Source organism: Nicotiana tomentosiformis, chromosome 2, assembly GCF_000390325.3.
Source record: "Nicotiana tomentosiformis chromosome 2, ASM39032v3, whole genome shotgun sequence".
NCBI lineage: Eukaryota > Viridiplantae > Streptophyta > Magnoliopsida > Solanales > Solanaceae > Nicotiana > Nicotiana tomentosiformis.
This window is the reverse complement of record NC_090813.1, coordinates 32466886-32491076: the sequence shown is the minus strand read 5'-3', so window position 1 is coordinate 32491076 and position 24191 is coordinate 32466886. Positions and strand designations below refer to the sequence as shown.

At 35.9% G+C, this 24191-nt stretch overlaps 1 protein-coding gene and 1 long non-coding RNA gene across 2 annotated transcripts; one reads left to right on the top strand and one right to left on the bottom strand.

Moving 5' to 3' along the window:
- Positions 1–870: 870 nt before the first annotated feature.
- Positions 871–2406, bottom strand: LOC138904578 (uncharacterized). Its single transcript, XM_070193085.1, has 6 exons — positions 1956–2406; positions 1613–1851; positions 1344–1529; positions 1195–1277; positions 1051–1080; positions 871–946 (listed from the first exon to the last, which is right to left on the bottom strand). The coding sequence occupies exons 1-6, from the start codon at positions 2404–2406 to the stop codon at positions 871–873; spliced, it is 1065 nt and encodes a 354-aa protein (XP_070049186.1).
- Positions 2407–22269: 19863 nt separating this feature from the next.
- Positions 22270–24191, top strand: LOC108944549 (uncharacterized). The gene is made up of 3 exons (XR_001968610.3): positions 22270–22517; positions 23157–23210; positions 24061–24191. It is a non-coding gene; the product is annotated as an uncharacterized lncRNA (long non-coding RNA).

Genomic DNA, 24191 nt, shown 5'->3' with positions numbered 1-24191 from the left:
CAAATTCTCACACACACGTGGCATATAACTCTTTCAAGATTGGACTATCAAGACACTCTAGTCAAAGCAGTTAAGCTAAGTTAAGATCATACAGTTTAAGGTACTTATACAAGAGTTAAAAACTGAGCCTAAGTGTCACAACTAAAGCACTCACTATTCTCAAAGCATGATAGAGTCACGATATACTGCTTCCAATTCAAATCATAGCACAAGGTTTCCTATTTCTAATAAAAATAAAAACTAACTACACCCGGTTCAAACAAAACCCTTGGAAAAGAACCACAGCAACAAAGAAAAACCAAGGGGGAATTAATACACTACCTAACAAGAGAAAATCTTTCCTTTCTTTTGACTTTAATCCCTCAAGAAACCCATCGAATGATATCCATCGTCGGAAAAAATCGAAAATTTTAAATTTTTTATGATTTTAATTTTTTTTCTTCTATCAAAGTAATAAAACTAACAAACAAAAACTAAGACTAATATACATACATACATACATACATACAGATATCCCCCACCCCACACTTTAAGTTGTGGCATGTCCCCATGATACACAATTAAAAGCATAAGGTAGAGAAAACTTTCCTGAATCTCTAGTCCGGGTCTGAGTCAAAGTCGGGCTCCATTCTTCGTGCCTGAACTAGTGCACACATCCACGCAGACATCTTCTTCTCATCCTTCTTGGGGTACACCCCCACAATTGTCTTTCTCAATAATTAGGACCTTCTCTTTCAAGATTTTCACTCTCCACTCTACACTTGCAGCTGGATTCTCCTTTTTCACCCCGTCTCTACATTCATCTCGAACGTTACAGTCTCTTCACCCACTCTATACATGAGTTTTCTATCATGTATATCTAAACTTGCTCTACCCGTTGGTAAGAATGGTCTTCCTAATATTAGGAGTATCTCCTTGTTCTCCTCCATATTCATCACTATGAAATCTACAGGAAAGACGAACTTATCTACCCGAACTAAAACATCTTCAACTATCCCCTCAGGTATCAAAGTTGTTTAGTCGGTCAACTGCAAAGATATTGTTGCATACCTTATCTCTCCAAGCTCATTCCCCAATTTCCTATAAATAGAAAAAAGCATTAAATTAATAAAGGCACCAGAATCACACAAAGATTTATCAAAATTAAGAGTGCCTAACGAGCAAGGTATAGTAAAACTCCCTAGATATCCACACTTTTGTGGGAGTTTGTTTTGCAAGATTGTACTGCGCTTAACTACTGATGTCTCCTTGATCTTTCTTTTCTTTATAAGGATCTCCTTCAAGAATTTGACATAAGCTGACATTTGTGAGAGAACTTATGTGAATGGCAAGTTTACATTAACCTGTCTCAACATCTCTAAGAATCTCTCAAACTGCTTGTCCAGCCTTTCTCTATATAACTTTTGGGAAAAGGGTAAAGCAGGCATATGCTCGCTCTCATTAGATTCCTCCATTCTTGAAGTTTCCTCCTTCTTCTTTTTCTCAGCTCTTTTCTTACCTTTCTTCTCCTTATCAACTTCATTTTTCAGCTGCTCCCCAATTTCTTTTCAGGTACACTCTCTTTTTGGACCGGAATGGTATCTTTCAACACTTGTCCGATTCTCAAGGTCACAGCATTTATCGTTTCTTTGGGGTTTCTTTTAGTGTCAACTGGTAGAGTGCTTGAGATTCTCTCGGACAATACAATTGCAATTTGCCCCACTTGCTTCTCCAAATTTCGCAAACCAGTGCCAAGTTCTTTGATAGCTGCCCCATGAGCATCTAATCTCTCATCTGTCTTGACAATAAAGGACTTTATTAGATCTTCTAGCCAGGCTGAGTGGAATGTTGAAGTTGGAACTGCGGCCTCGGCTGATTCCCAAAACCAGAAGCTCCTTGAAATCTAGGATTGTTTTGTTGCTATGCGTTTGTCGTACCCCCAGATGAACTCTATGAAATATCGGGGTGCTTCTGACCCATTGCATTGAAGTTATAATTCCCGATAGCATTAACTTCCTCAATTGAGGCTTGACACTCATGAGTAGGGTGTCCTCTTCCACATATGTGGCATGCTGCATGGGACTCACTGTGTATTGAAGCTAAGATCAGCTTCCTTATTTCCTTGGCCATGGCATCAAGATGTACATGCACCGATGTGTTAGCGTCAACTTGGTAAACACTAGTTGATCTTCTTCTTTCAGCAATTTTAGAGGGCCACTGATTTGCATCCTCAAATAACTCATCTAGAATTGTGACTATCTCTTCTGGAGTCTTCTTTATCAATGGACCTCCAGCTGCATTTCTCAATGTTCTGCGTGAGGCTGGTGTCAATCCGTCCCAAAAATCCTGGAGTTGCATCCAGAGTTCAATTCTGCTATGTTGACATTTTTGTACTATCTCCTCAAACCTCTCCCAAGCTTCAAACATAGTTTCGGTCTCGTTTTGGCAGAAGTTATGGATTTCTCTTCTAAACTTACCCATCTTAGCTGATAAAAAATATTTGTCAAGAAATTTTCTGGTCATCTCATCTCATATTCTAATCAATCCATTAGGCAAGCTGCGAAGCCAGTGCTTTGCATCATCTTTGAGTGTGAAGGGGAATGCTTGTCACGACCCAAACCGTAGGGCCGCGACATGCACCCAGTGCCTAACTCAACCAAGTACCAACGTAACGTATCCTTCTTATCATACTATCATGGGTAAATGAACCGAAAAGGCCATCATGAGATAACTAAAATTAAACATAAGAGAATACTTGACATGGGATGACCCAATATGATATAGAAGCTTATGCATGCGACATACGGGCCTATAAGGCCAAGATGATCATTTGTATACTCAAAACATAGGCCAACAAGGCCATACAAGTATCCATATACATGACATCTATCTACAAGCCTCTACGAGTACATAAATGTCATAAAGTTCGAGATATGGCCCCGCCATACCAATCAATACATGTCCAAATCTGTCACGCCCTGAATTCGAGGAGCGCGACCGGCGCTCAACCGAGTGAACTCAGTCGAGCAAGCCTACGTTACATCAACTTCTCATCATAACTCATGCATGATTTATCAAAACATAATTAAATCATTACTTTCATATTTGAATACATTTGGCTCAATGGCCCATAAATATTTTTTTTTCTTTTCTTTTTCTCTCGTGATGGGTACATAGCTTCATAAATATCTGTGAACATAAATACATGACGAAACTTAAAAACTTAAATACCTGACCCACAGTGTACATGGAGCTTCTATGACAATAGATACCTAAGTACATAAAACCAACTAGACTCGAATATCCACTGGAATTATAGCGGGATCACCATAATCTGATGCGCAAAAGATCCCTACCAAATATCCAAATCATCCAGTAGAAGTATACTTGCATCCATTAAAAGATGCAGCGCCCCCGGCAGAAGGGACGTGAGTACATGTGGAATAGTACTCGCGTGTAAGGAAAACAGAACAACATATGAAATTCTGGTAATTCAAATAAGAGTCATATGAAGTACATCATTTTAAATTTGATGAAGTACATCATTTTAAATTTCGTTTAGGATTAACTGAGCCATATGAACTATGCGTGGAATACATAGTACAAAGTAATTGAAACAACATGTTCAAACAAGGCCAATGGAAATGGCACGTAATGTCTGCATTAACGACGTGTCTCACTAAACCGTCCATATCCTTTTCTTATTTTACACATATACATTTCATAGACCGTCCTTAATGTTCACATGTCATATTAAACACTTATGTATTTCATAGACCGTTCATAGGATTCCATAGACAATACACCTATGCGTCTCATGGACCGTTCATAGGATTCACATATATCATACAATACACATGTGCATTTTATAGACCGTTCACAGTATTTACTTACACAATACATATGTGCGTTTCATAGACCGTTCACAGTGTTTACTTACACAATACACTTGTGCGTTTCATAGACCATCCACAAGATTTCATAACACAATATACCTATGTGTTTCATAGACCGTCTACAGGATTTCATAACACAATATACCTATGCGTTTCATAGACCGTCCACAGGATTTCATAATATAATATACCTATGTATTTCATAGACCGTCCACAGGATTTCATAACATAATATACATATGCGTTTCATAGACCGTCCATAGGATTTCATAACATCTATACCTATGCGTTTCATAGACCGTCCATAGGATTTCATAACACAATATACATATGTGTTTCATAGACCGTCCACAGGATTTCATAACACAATATACCTATGCGTTTCATAGACCGTCCACAGGATTTCATAACACAATATACCTATGCGTTTCATATACCGTCCACAGGATTTCATAACACATTATACCGATGTGTTTTATAGACCGTCCACAGGATTTCATAACACACAAGATTTCATAACATAATATACCTATGTGTTTCATAGACCGTCCATAGGGTTCATACACATATATACCTATGTGTTTCATAGACCGTCCATAGGGTTCATGCACATCATTATGCATATAACCATATATAAACTCAAAGCGACATGATTAACATTACATTAAGGCCGTAAGTTCCCGGATCATTGGAGCACTTCATGTTCATGCTCATCATGGAGAAACATAGCACATTACATTAGCACATACATGGTGAATCAATAAGTCAATTTCAATGGCACATGAGCCCAATTTCTTTTCTTAAGGTTCATCATCATTTATCATAGGACATCTCCCTTTCATCTTGTTATTCACTCACTTGACATATTGAGGTCATTATCTAAGTTCATGATTCTTGAGGACTTAACATCGAAGTCATTTACATACATTATTTCAGAAGCATACAACTATAGTTGAAACCATTGGGACATACAACACCTCATAATTCTTATTTAGGCAAACAACCACATTTCATGTTCATACTATCATTTCATTAGTACTTTCAATTACTTACAACATTATTATTTCATTGGCTCCCTTTTTGCCATACATATTATTCTTCATTCATGGCATGGTGGCCGTATATTATATTCCATACTTTCATTTTCAAGCATCTTTATAGATTATCGATAACAAAGAATCATTAATTACGACTTTTAGTACACCTATGAGCAATTAAGAGTTTTAGGCACATTGAGACTTCTTACATAATTTGGCATAATAGCCTTCACTTGAAACACTACTTGGAGTCATAATATTTTTATATCCAACTCATGCTTTGAACACATTCCCGAAGGATAACATCATATGATAAGATCATCCGGAATACATTTTGAGCATATACCTTTCAACACAAAGCTTATTCGGAATAGTTAATTTATGAAGGATAACTCGGGACTTACAAGAACATTATGGAATTCAATTCTAGGAAAGAAGTTTAGCCAACATACCGAACTTTGAGCTTTCCTTAAACATACCTTAAACACATATTTTTCATTTCAAAATAATGTGGTTCTATCACATGAGTCTCCTTTAATAGTCGAACACGTTATTCCCAAATACCGTTGGCGCACTTTAAAATCTTAAATTATTAGGAAATTTTAACGGGGCCTTACAAAATCATACTGACCAGATATGCAACTCCGGAGCAAGTGGAGTGCACCAACACCTTCTGCTGAGCTGATAGCCTACTAGGAGGACTCTCAACCTGTCTATCAGAACCTGTGGGCATGAAACACAGCATCCCCGGGAAAAAGGGACGTCAGTACAAATAAAGTACCGAGTATGTAAGGCACGAAAGCAGTATATAAAAGACATGAAAGAAACATGGAGTAAAGAACTCAACCTGTAAGTCTGAATAGCTCTGTGAATCATGAAACATTTATAATGTCATGCATATGCATATAAATGTCACATCATGCATAGGAATGTGCGTACATAACATCATTAAGCCTTTGAGGGCATCCCATCATATCATCCCGGCCTCTGTGGGAGAAATCATCAACGTAGACCAGCTGATCAGGTGGTGGTGCGTATATAACGCCATAATCTTTCCCCATATCCCATATACATTTAATATACGTGTATATAACGCCATCTGGTCATGAGTCAATGTACATGTATAAATGAATACAATGCCTAAGAAGTAAGTAAATAATATCTCTCGGGATGTCATAAGATCAATATGCCTTCGGTTAATATCATGAAATAAACTTTATCAACTTACGTATTTTCTGAGATCCATGAACAAAGGATATAATAATAGTACACATGGGGAATCAACAACATAGGCACCCCTAGTACTTCTAAGAATATAGTCATTTGTGAAAGTTTCGCGTTTGCTCGTTTTGTTTGTATCATATGGATCATGCCAAAAGGAAAGAAGGGATAGCCTTAACATACCTGTATGATCTCTTCCTTATTACTCAACCAAGCTCAACACAACTTCTTGCATCTACAATAAGTGAAATGATATTTCCGTTAACATATAATGTCGTACAATCGTATTTGGCTAGTCGTATGGCTTAAGGAAAATTGGGTAGCAACTCCCCTATTTCTAATACATCCCAAAGACCACTAAGGGTCATCAATAGCCCAACAAAAATAACTATAACCAACAATAGCAAGAACAACAATATAATCCAATATGAGTTTCTCCGATTATCTTAACAATCATATTGAGCGGCAAGCTCGTTTTTACTCATAACAAAATATAAATTGAATCCAACTCTTATTCCATAAATTAGTTTACAACCTTCAGAACATCATACTTAAATGTACTATATTATTTCTAGTTCAAAACATCCACAAAATGCCTTCCAAAACAACCTCATACGTCTAGCACCTTAATTTTTATCGTCTATAACTTATTTTTCATCTTTTCTTCTTCAATCAACTTAATTAACACCTAGAAAAGATTAACAACAGCAGACACAACATTATCAAATTATTTATCATAATTTCCAGCTACCACAAATCATATATTTAGCCACAAAACAGTCCAACCAAAAACGACAACCATATCCCATGTTCTTTCAAGTGCTATCTTATGGTTTTTCACTCAAACAACACAACAAACACAAGATTAACCTTAGGCACAATCAAGAATATATTATACATACCTTGGACAGTAGCTAAAACTCGAAACCATATCTCAACTTAGCTCACAATAGCCCTCAATCACACCACAACATCATAAAAACATTCTCTTGTAGTCTTTAACACCTTTGATGATGATTTGAGTATTCCCTTGAGTTTGGTTCTTGGGATCTTGGGATATGTTAGGGAGAGTTTTGGAGAGCGTTTGGACGAAATTTGGGTGAGAAATGACCCGAAATGAGGCCGAAACAACTTTTAAAAGACGTAGGGTCGGTGGCCATCTCAAGTGGGTCCCAACCGAGCTGCTTGTGCAGTTTCACAAAATGCAGATATCTCTCTATTCTAATGTCGTATAGATGAACAGTTTAATGCGTTGAAAACTAGACTCATAGATATTCAATTTGGTATATAATATGTCCCCAAAAAAAACCCATATAGCACACAAAATTCATTGCTCAAAAAGCTCTGTAACAAGGCAAATCCTTAGTCGATTTTTTCGCAACTTAAATCCGATTTTTCCCAAACTTTATATTTCATATCCAAACATCATATATAGTAATATCATGACTTTAAGCTCATTTAAATCATTATTAATAAGTCTCATATTCATAGATCAAAGTCGATCTAGTCTGATCTCAATAGGTCATACTTACCAAAATCGAGCAAGTACTCGAGTAATTCCATAGACACGTACATAATAGCGAGGTATTACGAATAAGGTAAGTGAATCACAGAATGATTGCATATTTTAGGTCGGAATCGGAGAAGATTAGGGGAGGCGGCTACTAGGGTTTCTTAGAAGAGAGGGGGAGTTGAGAGTATTTTGAGGTGGTCGTTTGGGAGGTAATGGGTTAGGGTTTCAGGGGTTTGGGTAATAATAATAAGGGGGAGGATGTGGGCCGTTGATCTTTGAGATCAACGACCAGGATTTAGTGAGTGGCTGATCGGGTTAGCGGACGGGTATAGGGTAAAGGGTCGCTGGTATTGGGATGAGGTTTGGGGTACTTGGGCCATTAATTTGGGTTAGGGGTTATTGGGCTGAGGTTTGGGCTACTTGGGCCATTAATTTGGCCCGAAAAATGGGCTTAGGATTGGGTTGGATTTTAAATACAAGAAATTAAGGGAAAATAATTTAATAAAATAGTTAAATAAAATATAAAAAATATTATTTATGAAACTTAATACTTTAAAATAATAGTTGAAGATTATAAAAATATGAAAAAATTATTTTGACCTTAAATAAAATGATAATTGCATTAATTGTAGAGTATAGGCTATTATTGTGAAATTGTGTAAGCTCGAAAAATACAAATGTAATTATATAAAATGAAGTAGAATATTATAATACATACATGTGGGTGTAGATAATAAATTTGAATGATTAAGTCATCACAAAATAATTTGAAAGAATAATTAATAAATATTTGAACAATTTAAATGCAAGAGAAAATCAATTTTATAGCCTTAAACATTATGAACAATTACTGAAAGTCCTTATATGACTCTTGTAAATTGGTGATGATGCAAAAATGATATTTTAAAAGTATATATGATATTTATAAAATATGAGGGCAAAATTGGGTATCAGCAGTGTCCATATCTCATTCTCATCCCGCATTCCTTCTGTACGCATTCTCTCTGTGAAGTTTGCCCACTCATCTTCATAAATCCTATGCAGGTAAAATATGGTGGATACTCCATCTTTATTTGTCCTCCTAAGACTTTTTTTGCCAAACAGAACTTCCTCATCATAGTAAGGGGTCAAGACACTAAAAGCCATCATCTTCTCTACGTGGGGCATGTTCATAACAACAGAGTTATTGAAGAAGGCGATACGCCGTCTTGCTTCAATATTTCTTGGGACATTGTGCATTGAATCTCTAGAAGTAAGAATTATTTGCAACCTATAGAAGAAAGCATCTTGTTTATCAGGTGTCACGACCCAAAATCGACTAGAGGATGTGATGGCACCCAACATCGTTGATGTTAGGCCAAAATACTATACTTTTAGCACATTACTCGCCCTATATTTTGTTGGATTAAGTATTTCACCTAAGTATTCTCTACCGATCGTGAGTACTTCGGGTGTCGTAGCTCTCTCTCGAGCAACTACCATAATTTACTAGACGTATTCCCTCGAACTACGCTAGCTGGCACTAATTCACTGCTCACTACGATCGCACCAAAGTTTTGTTATCTCTAATCCCACCTTTAAACCCTCCGTATTGATCTCTCACCTACGTTAGGAGTGATGTTGTTCAACAACTATCTAAATGTGTACTCTCTCTCGAGCAATATACATACTAAATAGGCACAGTTAAATGATGTCCATTCAATCAACAACAATAAATACGTAATTGAACAAGTGAAAAAATCCAACTGCTCAATTATATAAAAACATAACAAGAATATATCCTACAAAAGGTTCTATCAAAACTCTAGATAACAAATTAGCTATTCATAATAGTATGCAAAACTATAATACTAGAATTCATAACCAATAATAAAAATAGGAAAAAGTAAGTGAAAAACTCATAGAAGAAATCTCTGCCTTGCTCTTGGTGTGTTCTTGCCTCCTTAGGTCGAAATCTCATCTCCAAAAACGTCCTTTTTTGTTGAATCTACCTTAAAAATGGCTCTCCCTGTGCTTGGCAGCCTTTTTCTTCTCCAAAATCGTGTCCAACCCTAGAATAACTCGTTTGGGGAGAATTTATGTCAATCCCCCAGTCCAAATTAGGGTTTGGGTCTTTTAACCCGCCACCTTTAATTACCGTGCTATAGACCTTACGAAGCCTAGTCTGTAGCGCGGTCGACCTATCTATAGACCTTGCGAAGCCTGGTCTATAGCACGGTCGACCTGTCTATAGACCTTGCGAAGCTTGGTCTATAGCGCGGTCGACCAGGCAATAGACCTCGCAAAGCCTGGTCTATAGCACGGTCAACCTAGCTATAGACCTCGTGAAGCCTAGTCTATAGCACGGTCGACCTGGCTATAGATCTCGCGAAGCCTGGTCTATAGCACGATCAACCTAGCTATAGACCTCACAAAGCCTGGTCTGTAGCACGGTTTTGGTACTTGATGCTTTTGGCTCTTTTCTTGCATTTTTTGTCCACGTTTTGTGCAACTTTCATTTTCATTCCGATGTTCCTACACATAAAACAACACAATTTAGCGCAATTGTCGCATAATAACTCACTAAACCAACAAAATATAGGGTGAGTAATGTGCTAAAAGTATAGCATTTTGGCCTAACATCACCACCCCACACTTAAACGTTGCCCCTCCTTGAGTCAACTACAATTCCTAGAGCACTTTTATTATTTTTTTAGCACAACTGAAGCACACCATACCTATGACTATGGTTGATAGCAACAATTAAACTTTAGCATATGCCTTCATACTTCCCTTTACTTTATGCCATACTTCAAAAATTTATTCAACAAAAAACACAACATGTTTATAACAATCCTAACCTCACAAACCGACTAAATATCACAATGCATTCATGGATCGGACATTAATCATCATAGAGAAATCTAATAACGTCACTTATCCCTTGCGAAATCATGTGCCCTCACAACAAGAATAAGTGAGTAAGTTGAATCCACACATTCGAATCAAATGCTCAAATATATTTTAAGGACTCACACATATCAAATAAAGCTCTCACTCTCACAAAGAAGTCACATGCATGCACAAAGTACTATAGGCTTGCCCATTATGTAAACCTCTACTAATGTAGGCTTGATCGAGCTAAAATCAATTAGGACTTTTTATGAATGTAATGTGGCCTAAGGGAAGGGTAAGATATATTTTGGATTAGTGGTTCATCCTCCCAAGCACTTTAACACATCACATAATAAATTTTAAGCGCAAATTTTTCAATCCACTTCAATTTCACAAACATTATCACCCCCAAAAATATTTTCTCTTTCTTTAAGCACCACATTAATTTATACACACTAGAAAGGACAAAATATACTTATTTTCCTTTGCTACATAATTGTTTTTCTTTTCAACAATAATTTTTTTCTACTCTTCCTGCTAGTGGTGTATTCCTTACAATACAAGTGCACCTTTCTTTCTTTCATTGGTTCCACTCAAAAGCCATCCAAGTTTTATCTTTACTTCTTTTACCGCTCATTTTACAATTAAAGTGCTTTAAGAGGTAAAAGGATCAAAACAATGATAATTAAGAACAAAGGGGTATAGGCTTGTAATGTGGTTGCCAAATAAAAGTTTATAGGCTCAAAAGGGTTGACTAGGGATAATTTTTATTGTGGTAAGCATTAAGCTCTAACAAATCAAAGAAAGCCTAATATTATTTTTCAAACCGAGAAAAACCTAAAATGTCGCTTCCACTCACATGCCGGGCAAGTTCTAGACTCTAATGTAATGACACAGACTATACAATTTCTCACCTCACATGGAACATGACTTACTAAGGATGGTTCCATTTCAATTCTCAAACAATTACAAGTATTCACGGAGCCACAAAATATTAAGCATTAAGCACAAAGTGACACAAGCCAAGAAAATAAGATATAGGCGTTAATAAACATGCTATCTAACTCAACAAGGCATCATAAGCAACTTCAAACCATAGGGAAGGTAATACACATGCTAGAGCCTAAATATGCTACTATCAAACAAGTCAAAAGGACGCCTAAAAATTTTATCTTCCTTCTTTTATTCCCTAAATCTTAATCTACTCTAAAAATAAAAATAAAAGCTACGACCCGGTTCAAACTACATCCCATGAAAAAAAACCGAAGCACAAAGAAAAACTACGAGGGATTATTATTACCTACAAAAATAAAAGAAATATTTTTGGATTTTTTTTTATCAGAATTTAAACCCTCAAGAAAATTGTCTAGGATATCCATCGTCGGGAAAAGTCCAATCTTTTTTCATTTTTCTAAAAAAGCATTATTCAATTAAACTAACACAACTAAAATAGCATAGAAAGTCACCCAAAAAATCTCCTCACCTCACACTTAAAATTGTGCATTGTCCCCAATACACACTATAAATAATAAGAGGGTAAAAGAAACTCCCTAGTAGGCCAAAGGCCGAAACATTAGCAGCTCATGGGGTACTCAGACTTCACCCAGGCTTGGTCCTTCGTGCGGGTACCTCACACTTAGTTCCAACCATCTGGTTTGTTGTTGCATCCTTCCAATAGCTTTGCTTTTCATGCTCCTAGAAAATCAAAAATCGACACTACAAAAATAATACAATTTAAAAATAAAAGAAAAGAAAAGAAAAGAAGGCAGTAAAGCTGGGTTGCCTCCCAACAAGCGCTTAATTTAATGTCGTGGCACGGTGTGAATCAACTTTACCACTTTTCTCTCCACTTCGAACTTATGAATTGGACCCCAAGTTTTGCTCCAAGCTTATGATTATACTCCTGGGGTGGTGGAACGAATCTAACTGGCCTAAGGAAACAATGTATTATTCTGCACTTCTTGGCCTTTAGATGAGGTGTGTAATCCCGACTTTCTGGCAAGAAGAATTCCAGAATGTAGTCACCTTGTTCCTCATTCCTTGACTCCTCAAGTGGATCAGATGACTCTATTTCTATATCATCATCCAAACATAATGTGGAAAAATACTTGGAGTGTGGACCAATGCGCTCAACTACATGAACATTGGGACTATCTACATCCTCAACACCAATGACACTAGAGTCAACTAAATATGTATCCTCAATATCCTTTGTTGACTCTAGTATCTCTTCTACAACATCAACATCCTCAAATTCTAGTTTGATTGATTGTTGGTGTTCTACTCTGACCTTCTCCATTAGAACCTCAATTTTGGTATCTAATTCATGCTCTTTTTGGCTACTATCCATAATATTGGCTTGTTGAGCATTAAATATTTCAACTAGTTGACTCACTTGTGCCTCCAAGTTGCGAATAGTAGCATCTTGCCTTTATATGTGCAGTTGTTTCTCATTATTTTGTTCCACAAGTCACCTTAGCATATCCTTGATCTCTTTCAGGTCATCATCCCTGGGTTCTTTGTTCCTATTAACTTCACAAGAAAAAGAAGAACTATCAAAGTAAGGGGTTGGGGGAAGATAAGAAATATAAGCACAACCATGAAAGTGTGGACCAATTGGTGCACATAACTCACTCTCGGGAATATTTTGACAATTTTGCCACATGTGGTTTGCTCCACAATACACACAAGGAAGGTCAATAGTAGAATTACCAACATCAAAACTCCCATAATTCCACAATGCCATATTTCTCAAATTAACAAGTAAAATAAAAATTAAAAAAATCAAATACAAGAAAACAAATATAAAAGTTCAAACTTGAAACCTAGCAATATGTACACATACAGCTACACCGTTAGTTCCCCGGCAACGGCGCCAAAATTTGATCACGCTCAACTATGCCTTATAAAAAGGACTAAGTGGTAGTTGCAAATATAGTCTGATTTACAAGTCCGGAGTCGAATCCCATAGAGAACTAAGGCTTAGCTACAGTTGTTCAATATTGCAAAGAAACACAAGTCCAAACAATTTCCTAATTATAAAGATTATAATATTTATTTCTAACTAATTAACTAACAACTATTATAAAAGCAGTAATATTATCAACTAACAAGGATGAAGATTGAGACAAGACTAAGGAGGTCTAGAGTTATGATTTTCCCAATTGTCGGAATCCTTCCCGCTATGCCTTTTATAATTTCGCCTAAGTATTTTCTACCGATCGTGAGTACTTTGGGTGTCGTAGCTCTCTCTCGAGCAACTACCACAATTTACTAGATGTATTCTCTCGAACTATGCTAGATGGCACTAATTCACTGCTCACTACGATCGCACCAAGGTTTCGTTATCTCTAATCCCACCTTTAAACCCTCCGTGTTGATCTCTCACATACGTTAGGAGTGATGTAGTTCAACAACTACCTAAATGTGAAATCTCTCTCGAGAAATATACACACTAAATAGGCACAGTTAAATGATGGTCATTCAATCAACAACAATAAACACGTAGTTGAACAAGTGGAGAAATCCAACGGCTTAATTATATAAAAATATAACAATAATTTATCCTACAAAAGTATCTATCAAAACTCTAGATAAAAAATTAGCTATTCATAAAAGTATACAAAACTACAATACTAGAATTCATAACCAATAATGAAAATAGGAAGAAGGAAGTGAAAAACTCATAGAAGAAATCATTGTCTTGCTCCTAGTGTGTTCTTGCCTCCTTAGGTCGACCTGGCTATTGACCTCGCGAAGCCTGGTCTATAGCGCCGTAGACCAGGCTATAGACCTCGCGAAGCCTGGTCTATAGCGCGATCGACTTAGCTATAGACCTTGCGAAGCCTGGTCTATAGCACGATCAACCTGGCTATAGACCGCGCAAAGCCTGGTCTGTAGCACGATTTGGGTACTTGATGCTTTTGGATCTTTTCTTGCATTTTTTGTCCACGTTTTGTGCAACTTTCATTCGATGATTCATTCTGATATTCCTACACATAAAATAATATAATTTAGCGTAATTGTTGCACAATAACTCACTAAACCAACAAAATATAGGGCGAGTAATGTGTTAAAAGTATAATATTTTGGCCTAACATCACGTTAGGCAAGCCAACGCTTAATTATTCATTTTATTATTTTAAAGATCATGAATTTTATTTAGATAGAGAGGTCAGTGCATTAAAATAAATCGTAGTTACGTACAGTTTAATTAAAAATAATAAGTAAAAGTGTGTCAATGTAAAACAATTCATAACAATTCTAGAACACCTCCAAAACCCGGTGTCACAAGTGCATGAGCATCTACTAGAAGGTACAATAACAATACAATATCTGTCTGGAATACAAGTAAGATAGGAAAATGTAAATAATTCTGATGGAGACTTTGTATGCTGCGGATCGTCACATAGGATGCAGCTCACCGTAAAGTCCCCGCAATACCCGCGCCCTTATGCCCTAAAGACCACCTAGAAATATATACATGCACAATAAGTGCAGAAGAGTAGCATGAGTACGCAAATCCGTACCCAGTAAGTATCTAGCCTAACCCCGAAGAAGTAATGATGAAGGGTCGACATCGACACTTACTAATGGTCCAATAAATCAAGTACAATAGAAAGTAAGTAAGTATGAAGCATGGTAAATAAACAGCGTAAGAAAATATAGGTACGTGGTACGATCCTCCTCTGAACGGTAAACACTAGCTCTTAATTATCGGATACCTCATCAACTGGAGTATATATATAAAATGGTCCCCACCAGATAGGTCGTCACAACTCAAATCAGGAAAACTCACGGATACGCTGGCTTCTTGTCAAATATTACGCACGATTCTGCCGAGACGAACGACCCAATCCCATAAGAGTGTTTCATGAAGTTGCCGAGGTGAACGACCCGATCCCATAGGAGTGTTTTATAGAAATGGCGAGGTGAACGACCTGATACCATAAGAATGTGATACATGATACTGCTGAGGCGAACCACCCGATCCCATAAGAATATGATACTGCCGAGGCAAACGGCCCGTCCCATAAGAATATGATACTGCTGAGGCGAACGGCCCGATCCCATAAGAATATGATACTTCCGAGGCGAATGGCCCGATCCCATAAGAGTGTGGTACATAATCCTGCCGAGGCGAACGACCCGATCCCATTAGAATAAGAAGCTTTAACGGGTTCTTTACCTTACTCACGAATATACGTGTGAGTTATGAAATTTAAAGAAGCTTTTTGATGAAAGCGCACAACACGAGAGAAATTCGTAAGGGAAGCACAATTATTCCGCGGCTAATCAAGTAGCTCATAAAATTTATTACAATAGTGAGTTCATCACTCTACACAATCCTACTCCCAGGTCGTAACGCGAAATCAAGTAACTAAGTAGGCAAGAATAACTCAACTAGTACAAATAAAGCATAGCGTGAATCCTAGTCTACTCGGACATAATCAGGAATTCTAGCATGCGCATGGACACTCGTCAACTCATATGTGCGCAGCTCCTACAACATGTAGCATATAACAAGAATAACATCTGCGGAAAAATTTCCCCCTCACAAGGTTATACAGGAGACTTACCTCGCTCCGAAGTTTCATAACCAGCTCCAATGCCTCTCTAACTCCTCGACTCAAAGCCAAACTATCCGAAACTAGTCAAATAACGTACAAATCAATCAAAATATACTCTAATGCTTACAATTTAACAATGTATAATGGTTCTCAACTCCGATCGAAAAGTTAACAAAGTCAACCCTCAAGCCCACGTGCCCGAATTCTAAAAAATTTCAAAGATAAACATTACTCATAATACCACAAACTCAAATATATAATTTATTCCTAATTCCATGCTCAATTTCGTGGTCAAAATCTAAAAATGCCATTTCTAGGTTTTCTTCCAACAATTCCATAATTTCTATCAAATTTTCATGTTACAATCCATATATAACCCATGTATTTAACTCAAAATAAGTAGGAATAGCTTATGATATATGGCGAAAACGATCTTCAAGAATCACCCCAAATCCCCCCACATGAGCTCCAAGAAGTTAAAATTGATGAAATGAGCTCAAAATCCCGAAATTAGATGCTTAATACACCTGCCAGGGCTCTTTCTTTGCGATCGCGGTCATTATCCATGCGATCGCGATTAACAAAAGTTGCAGCATCATTTTCCTTCATCGTGATCGCGGGCAAAACCTCGCGATCGCGATGTACAAATTTTGTTTCCTCTTCACAGATACCCATCGGTATAATGGGCATAACATTTTCTACAAAATTCAAAATAACACACGGTTTAGTTTTCTAAAAATTAGATTCAAAGGGCTACAACTTTTATTTTTGGAGCATCCTCAAATTCCTTATATATTGCAAGATATAAACTCCCGAAGTTAGACCACTGACAGCAAAAAATCCTTCTACGCGATCGCGAATTTCCTTCCGCGATCGCGATTCAACAACACTTTGCTCTTCGCCATCGTGGCCCATTCTTCGCGATCGCTAAGGGGGATGCACTAGATCTCAAAAATAGCATCTCAAACATGGTAAAATGACCCGTAGCCCATCCGAAACACACCCGAGACTCCGGAGACTCCGTCAAATCATACCAACCATTCCCAAAACATGATGCAAACTTGCTCGAGGCCTCAAGTTACACAAACAACATTCAAACTATAAATCGACGATCAAAACATCTCTTTCAACTTTCAAACTTCGCGGAACGCATCCGAATTACACTTAAACATTCCGGAATGACGCCAAACTTTACGTGCAAGTCACAAATCATGATACGAACCTATTTCAAGGCTCGGAATCCCAAACAGACATCAATAAAATCAAAGTTCACTTCAAATCAATCTTAGAAAATTCTAAAATCTTCCAAATGCCAACTTTCCATAATAAGCGTCGAAATACTTCCGGACCACTTGATACTCAGCCCGAACATACGCCCAAGTCCGAAATCATCATACGAACCTATTGGAACCTTCAAATCCCGATTCCGAGGTCGTACTCAAAAGTTTAACTTTGGTCAACTCTTCCAACTTAAAGCTTCTGAATTGAGAATTTTCCATCCGAATCAACTCCGAACTTTCCAAAATTAGATTCTGACTATGCGTACAAGTCATAAAACATGAAGTGAGGCTACTCAAGGCCTCAAATCATCGAACGATGCGCTACAGTTCAAAATAACCAGTCGGGTAGTTATATCAGGGAACTCAAGAAGCCCGTGATTGGTATTTGTAGGAGCAAAACTTGCCTGCATCAGTTGTTCTGTGCTCTTGGAAATCGGATTTACTATTATTTTTCAATTACTGCAAGCCTAGCTATCTACAGTTTTGGTAACAATCAAAATATGTTGCAAACAAATTCAATTAAACTTGATCATAACTTTGCATATTTCTTGAGATTGACAACAGCATCTTTAGCATTTTCAGGTACAGACATGTTAGCCTTAAGGGTGACTCTTGATGATGCTATCAAAGTCTTGTTTTCCTCATTGTTTGGATCAATCTTCCAAAGACAAACTTCCCAAACATGAATAGTTTTGCCAACGTTGACTGGTGCAGCCTCAGGAAAAACAAGGTCACCAATATGAGCACTCTTAAGATGGTGGATACTGAGATGAACTCCAGCAACTCGCCCAAAACCGGATGCCATATGAGCTCCCATACTTGCCAGAGACTCAACTATTAGTGCTGAAACTCCACCTTAAATGGCTGGCAACACTTTTCTGTCACAGGTAAGTCTGACCAGTGATTTGGTGGTTCCATATTTTCTTTTATCTTGTTGTCTCTTCAATTCTTGAAATGGGCTCTTGGTTTTGGAGGTTGACCTCGGACAGAAAGGTTTGACGCACGCTCCGGGCTTTGGCAAAAATACTTTGGGACGACCTCTCCAAATTGGACTGAACTTTTTGTCAAACTATGGTGTCTAAGAGTTGTGCATTTTCTTATCATATCTGGTTTTTTTTATCTTTCGAAGGAAGGGAAACATGTTTACCATAATTGGGTTTTCCTATTCTTAGAAGGAAATGGCGAGTCTCTTTTCTTGTAGGAAAAGATTTGGACTTTTACAAAATTAAAGATTTTCCCTTCTCATTCACTAGCATCCATAATGTAGTCATATCAGGTTTGAGAGTCGTGTTTAGGGGAAAATTTTACGGAACAAGTGTTAGTGTGTTACTTGTGTTTGCTTCTTCGTGAGGTTGTTCTCTTAATATTTTATACTCTCTTTTATTATAGTAGATTGTTCATCTCCGTCCGTGTTGACGTAAGTCAATTGGCCGATCCACCTTAAATGTCTGTGTATATTTTAGCATATTTTTCTTTTGTTATCTGATTTATCGTCGTTCAAGGTTTGCTTTAATAGCTTCCGTATGACACCTGATTTTTTTGATCCTAACACATGATTCGTTCAAAGTTATAATAGTAAGACATCCTTATATATATATATATATCAACGAGATCAATTTTTGATAAATCGAAAAATGAGTTCGTTAGTTGGATTCAAATGTTCTGAAATGGTAAATCTGATCTTTTTATGGAAATCAAAAATCTTAATGAAAGTGGCAGAGAAAAGATGAAGATGATGATTGGAGTTTGGTTTGGTGTGTGGATAGAGAAAGGATAAAGGTGAAAGGTCGTGGTAGGTAGAAAACGTTTTAAGTAAGTTGCTTTGTAACCTTTTTTTTTTTTTTCCGTTCCAAAAAAATTTTTTTTTTTAAATTTGATAACAATTTAGTTTAAACTTACAATTCTACTCTTAATGAGAAACTTTTATAATCACACAAATACTCTCGATCTCTTTTTGACTTGTTTAGGACCACAAATTTCAAAAATCTTTATTTTTTTAAACTTCGTGCATAATCAAACATGTTCACATAAATTAAAACGGAGAAAGTATAATAATGTAGAGGTAATATATTAATGGTAGACACTTAATTAGCTGGTGATTTGTTCCTTTCAAATTTCGGATTGGATGGTATTACAACTTGAACCACAGTATCACGACATCAGATCTATTAATTTCTTAATCACTGCCAACCCAATTGTCTAAGCTAGCGTTTGTATATATATATATATATATATATATATATTTAGTCAAAAAGTGAGGTTTTTATGATGAGATGTAAAAATAATTTTTGAAAATTGAAATTGTGTTTAGACATATATTTTATTGGAAAATAATTTAAAGTTTTATGAGTAGAAAACTTCTCAAATTTTATACCCAAACGGGAGCTAAATAGGCCTCATTCTACTTTTTGCCTCTTTCTTCTTACATATTACTAGGATTAGTTAAAAAAAGGAGATTCTTTGATTAAGAAAGCATTCTCATAAGAAATTTGGCTATTAATAACATCATTCAGGAGAGAAAGAAATTACCTATCTTTCATCGGGTAATAATTAAATTTTTGACATTGTATATATATATATATATTATATAGGGAAGTAATAGATCACTAGCCCCAAAAAAAGAAAAGGCGGACAGTTAAAATTTTGGGACAAGTTGAGGGGTGTTTATGTAATATTGGTTCTTTCATCCAGCTTTCCTGGCAGCCGGCAGGTAGGAGAACATCAATGATATTCTAATTCATTGTTTACTCTATTCAATATTTTAAAAAGTGATTTTACACTATTTAAAACCTTATTACCCTTTCTATTCAAGTTTCAATTTAATTACATAGTCATATATAATTTATCAATTATATATAAATAAGTTTTAAATGAGTATCTTTTTATATTAGGAATTGAATAAAGAATATCAGTTATTTCCTTATCCATTTATACTTGCACACTCTCTATCTCCGTCTCTTTCTCTCTATGTCTCTCTCTCTCTCTCTACTCTCCTCCACTTGTTTTTCCCCCAATTTTTCTTCATTTGATGTTCTCTGTTTTTTTATGCTTTCTTGTTGTATAAAGTTTTAATGGAATTCATCAATGGATTTCAATCGTTTTAACTTAACAATTTCCTTTCATGTTGCACAATTGGTGTTCAAATTAAAATTGACAATCAATAAATTTTGAAGGTGTTTGACTCTCCACCATTGACAGCCATTAAAAAGATTTGAAGCTTTGAAATCGAATTTGGGTTTTCAAAAACTATTATTTGTTTGGATTGGGTGTTGTTGCAAATAATTGGGAATATTGTTTGGAGTTTATATCTCAATTTTGAGGATGTTTTGGTGAAGATTAGACTTGATTTTGGCTGAATTTCAGACTGAAACTCGAAGAAGAAGAAGAAGAAGAACACATAACATACAATATACTTACGAAATTATAGTAAAGTTGTATTATAATTGTATGTAAATTATATTCTGTTGTAGTTATATATATATATATATATATGAGCTACATTACCGTATTATTTATGGAATGCAAACATGTTGATAGGTGATGAAGCTTCATATTTTTAGTACATATCCATGTCATATAGTGGGAATCCTTTTTTCAGTTTACGAAATTTCTTTTGAATTTTTTTGTATCTCATTTTCTTTTCGATTTCTGTAGTTAATTCTGAACTTAAGAATATGAAGGAGGAGATATTTCTTAGACTTAGGGTTCTGATTCATCCATTGTGGTACACAAAAGAACTAACTCTAGAAAGGGTATTTCCAAAAATAACCTGAAGGAATTTTTACTCTTTTTACACTGGGATTTGGAAAGGGGCTTGAAGCAGCGAAATATCTGTTTCTCAGCAAGATAATTGAGGTTACTGCCATCCATTACTGCCAAGATAATTGAGTTCCTTGATTGAAGGCACTAATAATGGATTAAGAGCCTTTTAAGGTGGAATGTATATAATTTGTAAGTAATTCTTGTTTAGGACAGGTAATATACAAAATTAGAATAATTTTGGTAAATAAATTTCAAATATTGTATAGGAACGAAAAAATCCTTTTAAAAAAAGGGCAATTAGAAACCAACAATAATATATTGTGTGTGTGTGAAAGAGATGAGTGAGTGTTTGAACTTTGAAGTCTAATTATTGTAATCCATTTATCACATTGATAATAACAGCCCTGGCCCACCCTTACTATATGATCTATTTTCTCATACACGTTTGCAAATTAATGTAATGACATACAATATCTTCTCGAGCTACTCTTATAAAAATGAACAAATTAAATGACTGTAAAGAAAAAACAAGGAACTACTAAAAAGAAAAGTAGAATAAGTTGTGGGCAATTTCGAATGAAAGCATATGACATTTTATTGAGGATTGAAGGAGAATCGGAGGATCATTGAGAAATTGATTCGTTGACTCTGCGTGTGTATAAACTCCACAAGTCTAAGATTTTCCCAAAATTTTCTTAACGAGAGGTGGACCAGCAAATGAAGAGAAGGAGAAACAACAAGAAAAAATACATTTGATGAAATCGAAATTGAAATCATTAGGTGCAATTTCAGTATCACATGTCTAAATCATTATATTAAAAGATATAGAAAAGGTAAAAGTCAAATAATTTAAGGTATCTAAATGATTCTATTAAAGAATTATTGAACTAAATATGAGTATATACATTAATTCATTTTTGACACTATATATGCTTGCATGTAGATTTGATCAAAGAAATGGAAGGAAAGAAGACAAATAATTCTACATTCACTTTTCATCTTTTTATATTTCGTGTCCTCCGTTTAACGTAAACGTACATGAAAACAAAGAAAAGTGTTACCTTTGCATGTCCAAAACAAGACAAATAACAATATTGGCGCACAACAGATCAGTCGCCTAATTATTTCCCCTATTTCCTGCATCAATTTTCCTAGTTATTTTTCTACGTTTTGATTAAGTCCACCCTCTTCCTAACTCACATTCCTCCTCTTTGTTTTTCCTTCTAACTTCATCTTCCACGTTAAAACTTCCATTAATGTTCCTATCTCCCATTTGATTAGACAATAAAATAAGAAAAAACTGAGAAAAATTATTCCACAAAAGTGGACGCCGCCTTGTAACAAACAATGCACCAATAAATTCTCTGCTCTCACCCAAATTCCTTGTAATTAATAGCTCACCCTTTTTCTTGGACCACCCCCCCCCCCCACCCACCCACCCCCCAAACAAAACAAAACAAAAAATATTTTATTTTGGAATGATATTTGGAAGACTTTGTTTATGGATATAAGAATTTTGCTGTTTTATGTAAAGGTCTCATTATTGTGTTACTGTTTCCCATCGGAAATGCCTAGCTAGTTATTCAAGAAAAGAAATGAACAATAAAGATTATGAAATTCATGTCTTTCTTTAGCTTATTATGAAATAGGAGTAACAGTTTTATATACCTTGTTTAAATCATTGAAATTGATATTTGTATAGGAATAAGATGGCCCAATAGAGCTGAATGAATCTAGAGAATTAATATAGGCGAACTCAACTAGCTTGTGATTCAGATATAATTGATTACTAATTGCTTCACGACATTCCTGTTGAAAATTGCAAGCCTGTTTCACAGTTTCAAAGTTATAGAATGTTGCTGCATTTTGGCTAATTAAGACTACATTAGGCAGAAGAAACTGCGGCAAAGATTTTCAACATACTATCTCATTTACTTGTTTCCTCCTTTTAATAGTTTATTTCTTGGAATGCATATTTAGCTTGAAACCACAATGCAAAATTTATGAAGTGCAAATTTTTGTAGGGAGAGTTTTTTGCAAAAAGGCGTGCGATAATAATGGCGATACATGGGAGGAATGTAAGTTCCAAGCTTCTATTTTATGATGTGTAAATTATTCTCCAACATATCCAGCTTAAGAGAAGAGATATGGACATTAGTTGGTGAACAAGCTGTAGAAAGTTAAATTTTATGGAGACACTGGGAGTATCTCCGTAAACTTCTCCACCAAATCTAACAAATTATTTGTGATACAAAATAAATTGCAACCATAATATAAATATGAAGAAACATAATTTTATTGATAAAATGATACGGGTACAATTCTGTTTGTTCCCTTGATTCTTTTCTCTAGATCGTTCTTCATAATTCAACGGCTTAACCAGCGTATTTCTCGAACGTAGGATGATGCGAACTTCCTTAGGATGTATTTGATCTCCATGAAAAGGAAGAACATCAGATGATCACTTCAGCGGCTTTGAAAAATATAATATTTGATGTCTTTGATCTCTTTGTGAATATTCCATGAATTTATGGAATAATTTTGAGATGCTTTCAAAGGGAATATGTGGTCCCTTTTTATAGGTGTAGCTAGGGTTTTGGGTAGAGTACCCTCCAAGCTAAGATTTAAGGTAGAGTAACCTCCAAGTTAGGTTTCAGATAGAGTAGCCTCCAAGAAAACTTTGATGGACTCTACTTGTAGTATTTTAGATTTAGGATTTTACCCAAATTTCATATGAATTTGATCCGATAAATTTTGATGTCTACACAAGCAATTAATTCATAACTCAAATTTCCAGAATGTCCATAATATGTTGCTTCCCTCTGTGGTTATAAGACGTCTTTTGTTGAATTTTGCAACCTCAAGTGATGCTTTTCTATTGAATTTATAAGGTAGAATAGAAAATGAAAAGGTATATAATATATGCAGGTTTGGAAGAATGTGATGAGATGTGCTATAAGGGTCCAGTTCTGGAGTGCTTATATTGATCGTGCCCCTGGTTCTGCTACCCAGTCTGAGGTTTCCCCCATCTCTTAATTAATTTTATAATCTTTGTTATA